This window comes from Punica granatum, chromosome 5, assembly GCF_007655135.1.
Source record: "Punica granatum isolate Tunisia-2019 chromosome 5, ASM765513v2, whole genome shotgun sequence".
In the NCBI taxonomy this organism is placed as follows: Eukaryota; Viridiplantae; Streptophyta; class Magnoliopsida; order Myrtales; family Lythraceae; genus Punica; species Punica granatum.
Window position 1 is genome coordinate 6,934,836 of NC_045131.1, and position 16,869 is coordinate 6,951,704.

The 16,869-nt window shown below is 40.1% G+C and overlaps 2 protein-coding genes across 2 annotated transcripts; both read left to right on the plus strand.

The window, feature by feature from the left end:
* Nucleotides 1-410: 410 nt before the first annotated feature.
* On the plus strand, nucleotides 411-8,824 carry LOC116209400 (protein HASTY 1). Its single transcript, XM_031543030.1, has 22 exons — nucleotides 411-806; nucleotides 1,103-1,204; nucleotides 1,325-1,468; nucleotides 1,553-1,633; nucleotides 1,718-1,787; nucleotides 1,885-1,955; nucleotides 2,029-2,192; nucleotides 2,302-2,373; nucleotides 2,483-2,720; nucleotides 3,643-3,705; nucleotides 3,972-4,265; nucleotides 4,592-4,705; nucleotides 4,825-4,951; nucleotides 5,033-5,202; nucleotides 5,293-5,394; nucleotides 5,804-5,907; nucleotides 5,992-6,280; nucleotides 6,381-6,625; nucleotides 6,961-7,461; nucleotides 7,559-7,853; nucleotides 7,952-8,135; nucleotides 8,363-8,824. Exons 1-22 carry the CDS (start codon nucleotides 696-698, stop codon nucleotides 8,440-8,442), a joined length of 3,621 nt encoding a protein of 1,206 aa, XP_031398890.1. The 5' UTR covers nucleotides 411-695; the 3' UTR covers nucleotides 8,443-8,824.
* A 2,328-nt stretch (nucleotides 8,825-11,152) lies between these two features.
* LOC116207296 lies at nucleotides 11,153-13,779 on the plus strand. The gene is made up of 2 exons (XM_031540202.1): nucleotides 11,153-13,091; nucleotides 13,193-13,779. The coding sequence occupies exons 1-2, from the start codon at nucleotides 11,268-11,270 to the stop codon at nucleotides 13,205-13,207; spliced, it is 1,839 nt and encodes a 612-aa protein (XP_031396062.1). The 5' UTR covers nucleotides 11,153-11,267; the 3' UTR covers nucleotides 13,208-13,779.
* The last annotated feature ends 3,090 nt before the right edge of the window (nucleotides 13,780-16,869 follow it).

Consider the following 16,869-nt stretch of genomic DNA (forward strand, 5'->3'; position numbering starts at 1 on the left):
ATGTCATTTTTTTGCTTGAGGTATCCTAACGTTGTTATTCTTGTTTTACCATCTAGCCCCATGGGAATAGATGGTGACATCAAACTAGCAACGTTGAGATACCTTAGGTAAAAAATCGACGTTGAGTTAGAATTAAAAATTCCTTAAAACGTCAGACTATATAGTGCAATTAATCGTAATTTTAAAAACATAACATAAATTTGAGAAAAATGTGAAATTTTGGGATACATGGTGTAATTTGTCCTAGATTATATACAATGTTATATAGCCCAATAATGGCCAAACGGCTTACCTAACAATGGTAAAGAGAAGAAAAAAAAAAGGAAGTTAAAATTCAAGAAAATTGAATTGAAATTGAAAAATATTGTGAAAAGCGCGAGGAGCGGACCTCTGAAAAGAAAAAAACAAAAAAACCAGAGAAGTTGCTCAGTTTAACTTTTCATATGCTGCCCTGCAGAAGCTATTCCGTGGTCGCATTCTTCTTCTTCTTCTTCTTCTTCGCACTGTGGAAGGGTTTGGGAGATTCTTCCCTGAAGCTATTCTTTCTCCTCCTTCGTCGTCTTCGTCTTCGTCTTCTTCTTCTTCTTCTCCTTCTCCCTGCGGAAGGGTTTAGGAGATTCTTCCCCGAAGCTGAAGTTCCTGTGGAGCTCTGAGAGACGGTGGGCCAACAGCGAGAGAGGGAATTGATCGAAGGTATGGAGGACCCGAACAGCATAGCAGGTAATGTGGCTCGCGCCCTACTCGCAGCCCTGGACTGGCGCTCTACTCCTGGTGATCGTAAAGCTGCTGTTTCTTTCATCGAATCGGTAATCCCTGCCTGCCAACTTATGATAATCTGCTGCTGCCGGTCGTTTGTTTGCATCATCTCGATGTTTTTGGTCTCCGCTTGCATGTGGAGTTTGTCTCCAGTAGTTGATAGTGGTCATGGCTTTTTCATTGATGGAGTGCCACAGTTTACTCTGTCAGCTTTCCATGGATTTTTTGGACTTTTGATGACTGAATTATTTGCTATGCCTATAGTTGCTTAGTATTCGAAGTTCTCTCGCAAAAATCAGTTGTTGGATTCTGCTTATATTTGTGCCCCTTTTCAATTTTTTGACAGATTAAGGCTGGAGATGTGCGTGTTTTAGTAAGTGCATCCTTCACCCTGGTGAAAAAGAACTCGGCTTCCGAGATTAGATTGCAAGCGTTTAAATTGCTTCAGGTCACTTTTCCTGCAGCTTCAGCTCTCACATTTTGAAGAGTAGTTTTGATTATTATAGGTCACTGAGTGCTGTTGTTTATACTTGCACTTGTCTGTATTGCTCTATCTATTTTGTTGCAGCATTTGGTTAGGCTGCGGTGGGAAGAACTGAATCCCGAAGAACGTAGAAACTTCGCGAATGCTGCAGTAGAATTGATGTCTGAAAGTGCAAATCCCTGCGAAGAGTGGGCCATAAAGAGTCAGACAGCTGCACTCGTTGCGGAGGTCTTCATCATTTTCTTTGGTTCTATTTCTAGATTGTCACTAGTGTAGATTACATGTGCTAATTAATTATTCTTGTTGGTTCAGATAGTTCGAAGAGAAGGACTAAATTTATGGCAAGAGTTACTTCCAGCTCTAGTTTCACTATCCAACAATGGACCGATACAAGTAAAATTAATGCTTCTCTAATGCGTACTTTGATTTAATTTTTCTAGTAATGTAAGTAATGACAAGGCTTTCCTCCTATATAAGGCTGAGTTGGTGGCCATGATGTTGAGGTGGCTTCCTGAAGATATTACTGTTCACAATGAGGATTTAGAAGGTTCAATATGGAATTCTTTTCTCCTCTATTTCTTACTCTAATTGGATTCTGAATCATTATCTTTTGCTCACCTCCTCTTCATTGCTTCTACACTCAGGGGACAGGCGCAGGTTATTATTGCGGGGACTCACGCAATCATTGCCTGATGTTCTGCCATTATTGTACACAGTATGCCTCTTTCCTTGTTTAACGAGTTTTTGATTCGTGCGTTGTCTATATGATGGCTTAATTGTTTGTGCAGTTGCTGGAAAGGCATTTTGGTGTTGCAATGAGTGAAGCTGGGAGGCAACAGTTTGGAATTGCAAAGCAGCATGCAGCTGCAGTAACTGCTATATTAAATGCAGTCACTGCATATGCTGAGTGGGCTCCCTTGTCGGACCTCGCCAAATATGGCATAATTCACGGGTAACTTATCATATCTCATAGGTCTGCAAAGTGATAAATGATCGCTGGTTCATCGCACTTTCCTAATGTCGCTGTGTGTTCCCTGATTATTCTTTATCTCTTCCAACAGGTGTGGTGTCTTACTATCTTCTCCTGATTTCCACCTTCATGCATGTGAATTTTTCAAGCTTGTCTCCCCAAGGTATTGAGTGTACTTCGCTCATTGTTGTTTTTGATATGTGCTTTGGATTCTTTTAAATTACAATAACTTAATCCTTACCCTACTTTCATTTCTATTTTACCTTTTGCAGAAAGAGACCTCCTGATGACTCTGCTTCTGAATTTGATGCTGCAATGGGCAATGTCTTTCAGATATTGATGAATGTCTCTAGGGAATTCTTGTACAGATCTGCCTCAAGTCCTGAGGTTATTAAGGAAAGTGAATATGAGTGCGCAGAATATATATGTGAGAGTATGGTGTCTTTGGGCTCTTCAAACTTGCAATGTATTGCTGGAGATAGCACCACTCTTTCTCTATATTTGCAACAGGTAATTGCATTAGCAGATAAATGATATGATATGTTGTTGTAATTTTCAATTGTAAGGTGAATTAGATAACAACTCGCTGAAACTCAATCTGCAGCCTGGATGAAGGCTGACTGTAGCTCCTTAATTGGCTGCTGACCCCCTCCCCCTATAGGCAGCATATAGTTCAGTTATTAACCGGAAAGGTAGAAGAAAGTTACCATATTATAACCTTGTCAATAAAGAAGCTTTGCAGTTTGTTAGATGACTCTTATCATTTATTGTGCATTTAGTTTCTTATCTAGAATGACCAAAGTGGGGACAAGTGCAGTTTCTGGGGACTTTGGGCCACAATGACAGGCATTCTTAGCAGTTAGGTCATAAATTGAGGTCTCCACTCTCATCCAACTCCCTTATTTACCTTTGGAATAAGAAAGGGACATACCCCGATAAATTGGAGCTTGCTGACTTGCCACATGTGAACTATGTAAAGAACCCAGTGGGTGTAGTAATATGGCTCAGTTGTTTGATTCTTTAGAACGTTCTATTTTTTTTTTACTCGGAAGTGTGTTCTATGGATGTAATATAATACATTCCAATTAATTCGATATTTTGCGAATTATTTTGTTTGTCAAGTATTTCAGGTTTCATACTTTGTTCTATATTGTTGCTGCTGTCACTTGGTTTTTTCGGAGGGACTTTTTTAATTTCATTTTAGTGCTCTGCTAGCAATCAATATCCATGATGGGGTTGTTACTGGATGTTATGAGATATTGATGATTCTGCTAGAACTAGCACATGATTTTATTGGTGGAGCATTGGTTTTTGTCAATTTAAGTATTGGATTTGCTCTATAAAATTTTTTGCAGTGTAGTTTGACTTAATTTCGGTATTTAGTTTAATATATGTTTATGTTAATCTTTAGAACTTGTTTTCTTTGTTTTAGATGGTGGGATATTATCAGCATTACAAGCTTGCCCTTCATTATCAATCCTTGCTCTTTTGGTTGGTAAGTCCATACTGTATGATTACGAGATCTACTCGATACGTGGGAACAAAGACAAATTTAGTAGCGAACCTATGCTTTATTCCAAGTTTCTGCTTTGCATGACCACTCAAAGAAGGGAAGAGAAATAAATTTATGCCTTATTTACTGACATGGGCATGATATGCTGAAATTTTTACTGCATGAGACTCACTTCTGCCTACTTTTTTTGAGAAATAAAGCCTACGTTGGGAAGCTAACTTGGATTGGCCTTGTTTATTTACTTGTAGGCACTAATGAGAGACTTATTGTCAAAGCCTAAGATTCACGGGCATTCATCAGGAGGAGAAAGCTCAACTGCAAGTAGTGTCAGTTCTGGCGCTGATCAGGTTGATTCTGAAAAGAAGAGGCTTCTAAGTTTTATACATGATGACATATGTACTGCGATTCTCGAGATGTCTTTCCTGCGTTTGGTGAAGAAGGAAAAAGTCCTTCCTGAGACAGCAGCTTCTCTGAGAGCACTGGAATTGTGGAGTGATGATTTTGAGGGAAAAGGTGATTTTGGGCAATATCGCTCAAGGCTGGTATGTTGTGACCGTTATTGATTGTGCTTCTAGTGTGGCTTCTGTTACTTAAAGCTGCGCACAATTATTGTAAGCGTGATATGTGAATGGTCATGTACTTTACTGGAGTTGCACTCATTATATTGCATTATTCAAATTTCAAGCCGTTAAACAAGTACCTCTTGGACCATATCGATTTATACTTTAGATTCACTAAGTTATTTATCATCACAGTATTTCATTTGATTTGTCTTGGGACACCAAAGCTTCACTTTATCTTTTGTATTGCTTGTTTCTACAACTGCCTTTCTCCATATTCTTTTAACTGAATTATTCTAGTTGTTCAGCTGGAGCTTATTAGGTTTGTTGCTGCTCACAAGCCACTGATAGCTGCTGGTATAGTATCTGAAAGGATTATTTCCATCATCAATACTCCCTCGCTTTCTTCAGTGCCTACTCAGGTTTAATTTTCTAGCTTCTCTTTATGAAGTCTTCCTCTAAAGTTTTCTGCATTTCACTTTTGAGAGCTTGCTATCAATACATGCTTATATTGTTGGTATACTTCTTTGTGATCTTTCAGGATTTAGCTGTGACTGAAAGCATGCATTCGGCACTTGAAAATGTCGTAAATTCAGTTTTTAGTGGAATGGATGAATTGCCTGGTGGAAGTGCTGAAGTTCAACTGGCATTGTGCTCAATATTTGAAGGTTTATGACAATCTTTCTTCTGTCTATAGTTAAGACTATTAATAGTGCCAGTTGTAAACTCTGGTCGCTTGCTGATGACAGGTTTGCTCCAGCAACTTCTTGCTTTGAAATGGACTGAGCCAACCCTTGTGGAAGTGCTTGGGCACTATCTGGATGCACTGGGTCCTTTCCTGAAATATTCTCCAAATGCAGTTGGCAGTGTGATCAATAAATTGTTCGAGCTTTTAACCTCTCTTCCATTTGCTGTGAAGGTTGTCTTTTTGCTGTGACTATTTTGTTTTGTGATAGAATTTGAGGAATCTACCGGTCCTTTATCATGTGGCTAAATGCTTTCTTGGCAGGACCCTGCAACAAGCACTGCTCGGCATGCAAGATTACAAATTTGTACTTCATTTATCCGTATTGCAAAAGCTGCTGATAAAAGCATTCTACCTCACATGAAGGTATTTCATTTTTCATTAATAGCTTGTTCTGTCAGTCTTTGCACAAGTAAATCTCGACATTTACTATAGCAACTTGTGCTTGGATAGTGGAGTTATACCCGTTTATGATTCAATAAATGTCTTTTGCTGTATGCTTACTTGAAGCAACAGGTGCTAATTTATGTGCCAAGTTCATTGTATAATGTATAACTAATCTTTAGCATCTTGAGGTAGAGCTTTTGTTCTGTTTTTCTTTCACCCATAATTTTAATTTCTGGTACCTTTTCGCTTCTGTGCATTAGATGAAATACTACGGGGATGGGAAAATTTGTTAATATGGTGTGTTATATAATTGATTAGGATTGAGATAATGTTTTTCTTCAGCACTGTACCCTTTTTTCCCTAGGATTCAGTTTATTGATTTTTGCAGGGGATTGCTGACACGATGGGCTATCTGCAAAGGGAAGGTCGCCTTCTGCGTGCAGAACACAATATTCTTGGCGAAGCATTTCTAGTGATGGCCTCTGTGGCTGGGTAAATACTTACCTATACGGCAAATTCTTCATCTACATGCTATCAATTTTCCCCTGCTGTAATCTTGTTCCAAATTTGTTCCAGGGTCCAACAGCAACAAGAAGTTTTGGCCTGGTTATTGGAACCATTGAGTCAACAGTGGGTCCAAGTAGACTGGCAGAATAATTATTTGTCTGAACCTTCTGGTCTGGTTCGACTCTGCATGGAGACACCGGTCATGTGGTCGGTTTTCCACACAGTGACTTTCTTTGAGAAGGCACTTAAGAGAAGCGGGTTCAGAAAAGTTCATTCCCAAAGTGGCCCCACTGGAAGTCCTGCTACTTTGCACCCAATGGCCTCTCATTTATCATGGATGCTGCCACCTCTCTTCAAAGTATGCAAAAGTTTTGCTCTTTGAAAGTATTATTATTGTTCTTTTACAACTGTTTCTTGAGTTGGGATAACGCCCATGTGCTGTGTTCTTTGGATTGCAGTTACTCAGGGTAATACATTCTTTTTGGTCTCCCTCTGTTATCCAAGTACTACCAGCAGAGATAAAGGCAGCTATGATTATAAGTGACACAGAACGGACTAGTCTACTTGGAGAAGGGGCCTCCAAATCATCAAAGACTGCGTTGACTTTTGTAGATGGATCTCAAGTTGACTTGAGTAAGGAAGGACGTACAGAGCCCAACGAAATTGATATAAGGAACTGGCTCAAAGGTGTGAGGGACAGCGGGTACGTATGGTTATCTTGAGGAAGGCACTTTAGTTTGACTAAGATGTTCTCTCATGTATCTCAAAGTATTTTTGCATGCATGCACTTTACTTTTATTACTGAAGAGATAATAACAGCAGAAGGTATGCCTAGGTTTAGCTCAAAGTCCATAATTCTTGTATTTTCACATGGATATTCTTCTTCCAATTACAAACACGATAACATAATGTTGATCTCTGTGCTGATTTGGTATAATTTAGTTAGAAACGGAATCTAGTTACAGGGACAATATTTTAATTTCTTTATTCCCAAATCTTTTGGGTTCTTATTTAAAATTGTCATTCCTTAAATTTCAGGTATAATGTTCTGGGCCTAGCAACTACTATCGGAGAATCATTCTATAAATGTCTAGATGCTCATTATGTTGCAGTTGCCCTAATGGAGAATATACAATCAATGGAGTTCAGGCACATGAGGCAGCTAATACATTCAGTCATTATTCCTGTTGTCAAATTTTGTCCGCCGGACTTGTGGGAAATTTGGCTTGAGAAGCTTTTGCACCCTTTATTTGTTCACTCTCAACAGGCTCTCAGCATTTCTTGGGCTAGTCTTCTACACGAAGGCAGATCAAAAGTTCCAGACTACTTGTCTGTGTCAGTGGGAGAGTTAAAAGTCGAAGTAATGGAAGAAAAGCTACTTCGGGATCTAACTCGTGAGATATGTTCTCTCCTCTCCGTCATAGCTTCTCCAGCACTAAACACAGGGCTTCCATCTCTAGAACAATCTGGGCATGCCAATCGCGTGGATTCGTCTTCTCTGAAAGAATTGGAGGCGTTTTCTCAAAGCTCAATGGTTAGGTATGCTAGATGTAGCTCAATCATCTATGAATTCTATATCATTTCATTGTGTGTTTCATATTCATATTATTGTCATTGATTTCTTATTTATCTACAGTTTCCTCATGAAGCACAAACATGTGGTTCTCCCGGTGTTGCAAATGTGTCTTGAAGTTTTCACATGGACAGATGGTGAAGCCACAAGTAAAGTTTGTTCTTTCTGCTCCACGGTTTTCCTCCTGGCTATATCAACAAACAATGTGGAGCTTCGAGAATTCGTTTCTAAAGATCTGTTCTCTGCAATCATCCGTGGCTTGTCTCTCGAGTCAAATGCTATAATCAGTGCTGATCTTGTCAACCTATGTCGCGAAATATTTGTATATCTCTGTGATAGAGATCCGGCTCCTCGACAGGTTAGAATGGTTTCCTAATGGATGAAAATATCTCATTAGTATTATGATGCAGACATCGGAAAGAATGCGTGGATTTACGTTTCCGAAATTGCTTTCAGGTTCTACTCTCTCTTCCTTGCATTAAACCCCAAGATTTAGCTGCTTTTGAGGAAGCGTTGACGAAGACCTTGAGCCCGAAGGAACAGAAGCAGCATATGAAGAGTCTGCTGGTACTAGCAACAGGCAATAAGTTGAAAGCTCTGGCGGCTCAGAAGAGTGTCAACATAATTACCAACGTGTCAAGTAAGAATGTTATATAAAATGCTCAATTATTATTTGAATTATCTGTTAACACCAATTAAAACCCTGTTGAACCCATCGAACTCATGAACCAAAGCTCGCCCGGTTCAACGTCTGCGTTGAGTGCGTGTGACTGATTTTTCACGGTGTCCTCATGCTAGTATTTTGCATTTCTATTTAATTTGAGAATGTGTTCAACTAAACTTTTAACTTTCCTGTTCCACCTCCAGTGAGGCCTCGCAGCAATGTAAATGCCCCCGAACCGAGGGTTGAAGATGGGGAGCATGTTGGGTTGGCTGCAATCTTGTGAACAAACCCTTCACTGAAAATTGTACAGGAAAGAGTTTATGATACACATATACTAGAGGCTACGGCGCAATGGAGCAGTCCGTGGTGAGGAAATTAATTAAGGCAGCCTTCTTTGTTGTTATATCCTTTTCCGTTTCTTCTGCCCTATGGCCTATCCTATGTAATTTTGGACCTGAGGAGGCCATGAAATCCTTTTGATCCCCATTCACAGTTTTGGAGCTCATCGAGTGATGTAGGTTCGTCATTGTCACATGGCTGCTCACTTTATGCTTTTCGATAATCAAATTTAGTTACCCTTGATGTAGCGGGCTTATCTATCTAGTGTGTTTTACTGATGCTGATTCATGTTCGAGTTGGTGAAGTGAAGTTATGATGTTGACAGATGAAAGAATCGTCAGTCATTTTATTTATGCTTGTCCGGAATGGATTTCTCACTCGGTACTATATGACTTGAAGACTTATTTGGTTGGTGGTGTCACGCATAAGTAATCCCTATCTCAGAATTTGGTAGGATGCCTTACAGAAGGTTTCCAGTTCAGAGGTATACTATCCGAGCTTAGCCAGGCCATGCCATTGCCTGTAATCTATTTAATTAACCTTCAACATTCGATTTGGCCCGCAACTTCGACCGGTGGCCTGGAAGAGATTTAATGAAAGATCCATCTCCTAATCCCAGATGTTGCGATGCCTATTAGGTCTGTCTCATGCCGCCTAATCTGTCGAGACAACTCATTATGAGAATGAAAACGTCATTATTCCTATATGCTTATATTCGGACGCAGCGAAGACATATTCCACGACAAGCAGACTTTTCCGCACTTATCACATGCTTATCGGAAGAGTTAAGAAAAAAGGGAAAATTACGACTTCCCCCACACCACGGGTTAGAAGGACCTAGAACAATTTTAATGCATCCAGTTAAAATGTAATGTAGAATTCGATTCTGAATTGAACAGTAACATATACAAAGTGGTAGATTGAGAAGATTGAAGAAGAAAAGAGCCGGTGAAGGAAATGTGTTGTCTTTGCTCGGCTGATGCGGAGTGTGTGGCTGATCTATATTTCCCTCATTGTAACTCTCTGTTATTCGATTCTTTTAATCAACCGTTCCTTCTATGCTTGCAAACAATTGGATCCACTCTCTCTCAGTGAATATTAGAAATATGTCTAGATTACTTGCATGTAGTATGATATAATTATTTTTTTTTTGAAAAATTAAAAGTTTCTTCAATAATCCGAAAGAGCTGCTTGAAATACTCCGTTAAGTTCAATATACTAAACTTTCTATAAATACTCGACAAAATTCATTTTATCCACAGTCTTCTATTTATTATATTTTTTTTTCCACACCTCTACACGATATCTCCACTCTTCATAGACACTTCTACCTATTATAGGATTATGGCCGGTCTCTCTATACAATTATTGTTTGCTTTATTTGTTTATTGTCATCATAATTTTACTTATTTGATTTTTTTTATCTATATTCATTTTAAGTTATATATATTGATTATCTATTTTTATATAAAAGAAAAATAGAAAGTTACTACGCTGCCCAACGGGCGGGTATCAATTAATATCTATTATTGCTACAAATCAGAAGAGTATAATTGTGTAACTTTGAGTATCCCATAATACCTTGAACAAAATATTTTTAAATAATAACCACCAATAGACAAAATTAACCACTCTATTTTCTCTCCATTCTCCACAGCCTTTCCATTTTCTCCCCAGCACTCATACGCCTCCCCCCACCCTCCCCGAATGAGAAAGTCTTAATGTCACCAAAACCATGACCCACCTGGCTCCTTTTCTTTACATTGATCCGACATATCTCTTATATATATATAAAGTAGACTCCCCGAATAAGAACTCTCCATTCCTTCTAGGAGAGCTTACCGTTGACCTTTCTCTCAGCTCGTGGTGGATCGTCCCTTTATCTTCCCTATATATATATATATATATCATTTGTATAGTCATTTAAAGTGCTTTTTGAAATAGGTTATCCAGTGTACTTAGATAAACGTTCATGGAATTAATTTTTTTTAGAATTTCTGTGTGAATAGTCAAATTTAATTCCCTAGAAATATATTCCAAGACTATTCACACGGAAAATTGGGTCACGCGGATGTGAAATTAAATTTTTTTCTCTTCACACGGAAATGGAATGACCCGAGGCATGAAAAGAAATGGAATGACAACGTAAAATTCTTTTGACTAGTGGATTTGCATGTGCTTGCGCATGCCTGGATTGTTTTTGTTGCATTATCAAATGGGCACATGTAGTAAAATAGCTAATATATCTTATCAATAAACTAATCTATGTCATATGTCAGCACATATAATACGAAAACTGCAATCTAGAAAATTTGAGTATGTAACACTTTATTTACATGCAATCCCAAAAAATAAAGAAACTGTTAAAATTAATCATTATCTTTCCTTAAAAAAGTTTGTGCATCTAGTAGAGACTTTCATTGGATGCAGTGAATAGTGTATATTAAGATATATGATCAGAGAGTTAATTTCGAGATTACAATAAAATGCTATAACATCGTATTACAATAACAAGGCTCAAAGTATGAAGTGCGGAGCGAGGGAGCAACGCCGGACAGTTTGGGCATATTAATAATATGTAATATTAATAATTACATATTATTACTATTAAATCTGGGAGAGGGGCATTGACTGAACCACGCCGGACAGTTTGGGCATTAATATTAGATCAGTATCACTCTCACCTGCTCCTTTCAGATCTGACTGGGGCGCTCTATTAGTATTTGTTGTTGTTTCTTCTTCTTCTTTTTTGTGCTTTTCTTCTCAAGGATGGCTGCTGCTAATACATCCCGCCTTCTTCAGTATCCCTTCCATGAACATGCCCTGGTCCTGCAAGAGCTGAGCAAAAATTTCAGCTGGGAATGCAACATCTGTAGTTTCTCCGTGAAAGGCGCTCCGGCCTACCATTGCATAGACTGTGAGTTCTTCCTCCACAAGTCGTGCGCTGAGTTGCCTCCCGAGATTCAACATCCCTCTCATCCACAGCACCCGCTTGTATTCTCTACATCAAGCCGGAGATTTAATCCTTTTGGCTGTTATGGGTGTCCTAACGCGCTACATGGGAATTCCTATCAATGTATATATGACTGTATGATAGACTTTCATGCGAGATGTGCAGCTGCAACTCTCCCTCCTCCTGAAGAAGAAGAGCATAAGGACCAGCAAAAGCACGAGGACAAGGACCACCACAAGGAGGAGATGATTGAGCACTTTGCTCACGACCATCCTCTTGCATCCTTCCACGTGGATGCGCCAAATTCTATCAAATGCAAGGCATGCAGACGGCGGATCTCCAGTCGCGTTTATGGTTGCCGTGCCTGCATATTCGTGCTGCACGAATCTTGCGCTCTGGCACCCCGAGAGATAATGAATCATCCTTTCCATCCACAGCACCCGCTTACCTTGCTTGTCAATTCCAAGACTCTCTTTCAATGCAGAGTTTGCAAAATGTTCCGTGATTTTGCATACAACTGTAATGAATGTGATTTCAATCTTGATATTGAATGTGCTGTTTCCATTGTGCATCCTCCTCAAGATGATCCGATCTTTAAGGAGGATAGGCGAGAGATCAATCATTTTTCTCACCCCCACCAACTGACATCTTTTCATGCAAAACCGGAGTTTCTTGCCACCTGCAGACTTTGCAAAGAGGAGATATCGGGGGATTTTTACTGTTGCCCCGACTGCCCTTTCTTGCTCCACTTATCGTGTGCGGAGTTGACACAAGAGATTGTGCACCCTCTTCATCCGGACCACCCTCTGGTTTGCCAACCGGGTTATCTTGATTGCTCTTTCTGCTCTGGTTATGGGCATGACTTCGGATTCAAGTGTGAAGAGTGTCGCTTTGGCCTTCATGTGGGATGTTCTCTCAAAACTCTCTCTGCTACGAAAGAGGAATTAACTCTTAACAGTGAGCTTCTCCATAAACACCCCCTGAGGCTTCAGTTTCTAACTGAGGGACGACATTGTAAATCAGGCTTTATGGTCTGCTGCGAGTGCCCTGCTGAAGGTCTGGTTTACGTCTGTACAGATGATAACTGCGGCATGATGATCCACAAAACATGTGCTGAGCTACCACATGAGTCGGAAAACCCTATTCACCCACAGCATCCTATCCTCCTCCTTTCGGAGCCACTCGACAAGTCCAATCCTTGCTTTGCATGTCTGGAAAGCTCTGGGGGATTCACCTATTACTGTGATTATTGTAAGATCCAGTTCCATGCACATTGTGCTATTGAGAGGCCGACTCTGAAACATCCGCGTCACCAGCACAACCTAACCTATTTCAAAATCATAGGCCACAAGCCATACAGTGTGCAATGCAATGTGTGTTATGATGATTGCAGGATTGACTTCTACCGCTGTGTTCCGTGCAACTATAATCTTCACTTCAGTTGCTTGCCTCTGCCCCCTTCTACTAAACACGAATTTCATTACCATCAGCTGATGCTTCGCGATAGAGTTGTTGATGAATTTTATGATTATGAGGAGCAATACTGCGACGTGTGCGAGACGCTCAGGCACCCAGAACATGGTGTTTATTATTGCGAGGCATGTAATTATGATGCTCATATCGATTGCGTCATCCCCAAGGTAAGCCCCACATCCCAAAATTCCACCACATTTTCCAAAGCATTAAGTAGCTAGCCATGACTCTTTCTGAGTCATCCCGATCTTAATTTCTATCCTGGCAGGGAAAGGAACAGTGATTGGAAAAACCTGAAGAAGGACAAAGAAGCCATTCCTAGTCCCAGACCTTTGTTTGGAAATTAAGAAAATTGTTTCACAAATTCATAGTATATTGCCTAAGAACTATATTTCTTTTTTGAGTTAATAATATGAGACAACTAAATATAAATGATTCCCAGCTCCATGAGGATCCCCAGAAAAGTAGACAAAGGGAAGACCTTATGCTCGAGCAACTGGATGGTCAAATTTCCAGTAAAGAAGCGGAGGCGGGGGCATTGAAGAAAAAATCAGAAATGGTAATGAAAGATCTGGAGGAACTTGAGAAAAAGAAGCAAGAGATATTAAGCTCGCGGGCACAACGGGAAGCAGAGTCGAACAGGCCACGAACATGAAGTCTCGTACTGCTTTCTCTTGGCGTATTTCTCATGCTAATAGGTATCTCATGCATCCATTGGTCAAAGTAGATCATGTTCACGTCTGTTAACAGTAGATTTTTTGTTGCACTTGTCTTCTGATTATGGCCTGAAGTTACTTTTTAATTGCTAAATTGTTGAAAACGAAGTGTTCAAGTCCTGAAAAGACAATTGTGTGATCTGCACTCTCATGAGTTCCCATAAACTTTCTTTATTTGTTCTTTTATTCATTACCCGATGAGATTGTGTGCCACTAGCTTGGATAAATAAGGAAGGAACCTAGGACGTGGAAATGAAATCGGAGTCCCACGTCTTGTTATCTTTCATTGTTAACAAGTATCTAACTATATACATGTATTAGTCAAATAGTTTTTATTTCTCTGCAGGAAATAAGAATTCTAGAACTGTGAAACAAGAATGAGTTTTTTTTAATTATTATTATTATTACTTAGAAAAACTCAAGTTAAATTTAATGAAGAATATGGAACGAACGAGAGAGAAATATTAAGGGCAAAGAAATAAATAAAAAGCCTTACAATTATATAACAGGAACTGTTTTGGAACTGAAAGAAAAATGATATTGTAAAAACAATTAATATTAACGTTAAATAATTAGCTTCAATTCTAAAAAAATCAACAAATCAATCTTCAATAAAAAATAAAATAAAATTTGACAGGGCTTCACCATTTTCTTCTGCTCTGCCATTTTCTTGGCTCCTTCTTGCTCTGTTCTCCCTTGATCTTGTATAAAGAAAAATAAAATAAAATTTGGACGCGGCTTTTAATGATCAAACTTAATTTATCGGACTTGAAGATCACTGGAGAATTTTCTATCACAATGGACTTTAAAGAAATTGAAGTTTGCCATTGTATAGAGATGAGAAAGCAAAATGAATACCGCAAATTAATATGCACTACACGTAAAATGCACGTATACAGTCCGAGCAGAATGTTACTTTCTGGAATAAGCTCCGAGCCATATAGTCTGGGAGGTCTCTCAGGGGCTTATTATAAATTCGATCTTGCAATGATGGCGACTTCTTCCATTGATCTTCCATCACCTAGAAATTGTCGTGAATGTGGTTTCTTTCTCGATGTGAAATGTGCTGTTTCCATTATGCATCCTCCTCCTCCTCGAGATCATGATCAGAGTCGTAGCACAGACGATAGGCGAGATCAGATCCATCATTTTTCCCACCCCCACCAACTGACGTCTTTTCACGCAAAAGCAGAGCCGGGTGCCGTATGCGAATTTTGCCAACGGGAAATATCCAGTGATTTTTACTGTTGCCCTGACTGCCTTTTCTTGCTCCACCCATCGTGTGCCGAGTTGACACGAGATTGTGCACCCTCTTTCTGCTCTAATTAAATTAAACATGGCTTTGGATTCAAGTGTGAAGTGTCCCTTTGGCCATGAAGTGGGATGTGCTCTCCAATCCCCCTGCGCTACGAAAGAGGAATTAACTCTTCAGTGAGCTTCTCCATAAACAACCCATGAGGCTTCAGTTTCTAACTGATTGACATGATTATGAATCAGGCGATATTGTATGCTGCGAGTACCCTGCTGAAGGTCTAGTTTACGTCTGTACAGATGATTGCAACATGATAATCCATAAAACATGTGCTGAGCTACCACGTGAATCAGAGCACCCGATTCACCCAGAGCATCCTCTCCTTCTTCTTTCTGAGCCACTCGACAAATCCAATCCTTGCTTTGCATGTCTGAAAAGCTCTCGGAGATTCACCTGTTACTGTGATTATTGTAAGGTCCAGTTCCATGCGCATTGTGCTATCGAGAGGCCGACTCTACAGCATCTGCGTCACGAGCACAGCCTAACCTATTTCAAAATGATAAGCCACGAGCCATACAACGTGCAATGCAATGTGTTTTACGATGATTGCAGGATTAACTTCTACTGTTGTGTTCCATGCAGCTATAATCTTCACTTCAATTGCATGTCTCTGCCCCCTTCTGTTAAACACGAGTTCCACTTCCATACGCGGGTGCTCCGTGATAGAGTTGTTGATGAATTTTATGATTATAAGGAGCAATACTGCGTCGTGTGCGAGACACTCAGGAACCCAGAACTTGGAGTCTATTATTGCGAGGAGTGTAATTATGATGCTCATATCGACTGCGTCATCCCCAAGGTAAGCCCCCACATCCCAAAATTCCACCACATTTACCAAAGCATTATGTAACCATCACTCTTTCTGAGTCGTCCTCCTGATCTTAACTCCTGTCTGTATAAAATGTTGGAGAAACCTAAATAAGGAAAAAGAAGCCACTCCTAGCTAGGCCTTTGCTTGGAAAGATAATTGTTGCACAATTCATAGTATATTGCCTAAGAACTATGTCTCCTTTTCAAGTTAATAGTATGAAACTAAGGTTGTGTTGATAACTTCAATTAACTGCTGAAATTAATTTGACTTATTTATAGCGATGTCCCTGAACTTTTTTGATTTTACAATCTGGTTCATTTCTCGATTTTTCCCTCGGGGGGAGGAGGGCGGTGGTGGCTGGAACCGAGGCCACTATCGCCCCCTTCCATCTCCACCATCTCCGATACTGTCTTCTCCTCTCTCTCTCTCTCTCTCTCTCTCTCTCTCTCTCTCTCTCTCTCTCTCTCTCTCTCTCTCTCTCTCTCTCTCTCTCTCTTTCTCTTTTCTGTTTTCAATAATTGAATTTTAAAATATGGGGTGTAAAAAAAATTAAATATCGGAGGGGGAATATTCTCCCACCAAGACGAATCTCAATCAATGGTTGCACGATCTTCCCCGAGTTCCAGCCTTCTCCGCTTGCACTTTTCACCAATCTCTCGTATTTTGTGATCACTGCTATAAATACCCCAAATCAAGGAAATCGAGGTCAGCTGGGGACTAGGGAAGGTTTCCTAAAGAGCCCTCTCGACGCTCTAGTTAGAGTATTTCTAGGTTGAGGGCTTAAATCACAATAAGGGAACGGTGAACTTTTCTTTTATGTATAATGAACCAGTATTTATATCAGGAGGCCATACTAGACGGACCGATGATGGGCTTTGAGTATTTTTATGGGCCCGAGGTCCACTGGGCTTGGGTGTATGACGAAGGTCGGCTCGACTAACCCCTCGAGGGGCCTGCTGGGCCTGACAAGTTCACCGAGCATGCGCGGGTTGCGGGCTTGGACGGCCTCAACAAACGGACCTCTCGGTTTCCTCGCGATTATTGTTCGACCCACTAGCAGCTTGCCGGGCCAAACATGTTCGCCGAGTCTCTTTAGATCGTTGAGT

Coding starts and splice junctions, on each gene's coding strand:
- LOC116207296 (XM_031540202.1), top strand. CDS start 11,268: ATGGCTGCTGCTAATACATCCCGCCTTCTTCAGTATCCCTTCCATGAA.
- LOC116209400 (XM_031543030.1), top strand. CDS start 696: ATGGAGGACCCGAACAGCATAGCAGGTAATGTGGCTCGCGCCCTACTC. Junction 2,193..2,301: donor AAATATGGCATAATTCACGG/GTAACTTATCAT, acceptor CTCTTCCAACAG/GTGTGGTGTCTTACTATCTT. Junction 3,706..3,971: donor AATCCTTGCTCTTTTGGTTG/GTAAGTCCATAC, acceptor ATTTACTTGTAG/GCACTAATGAGAGACTTATT.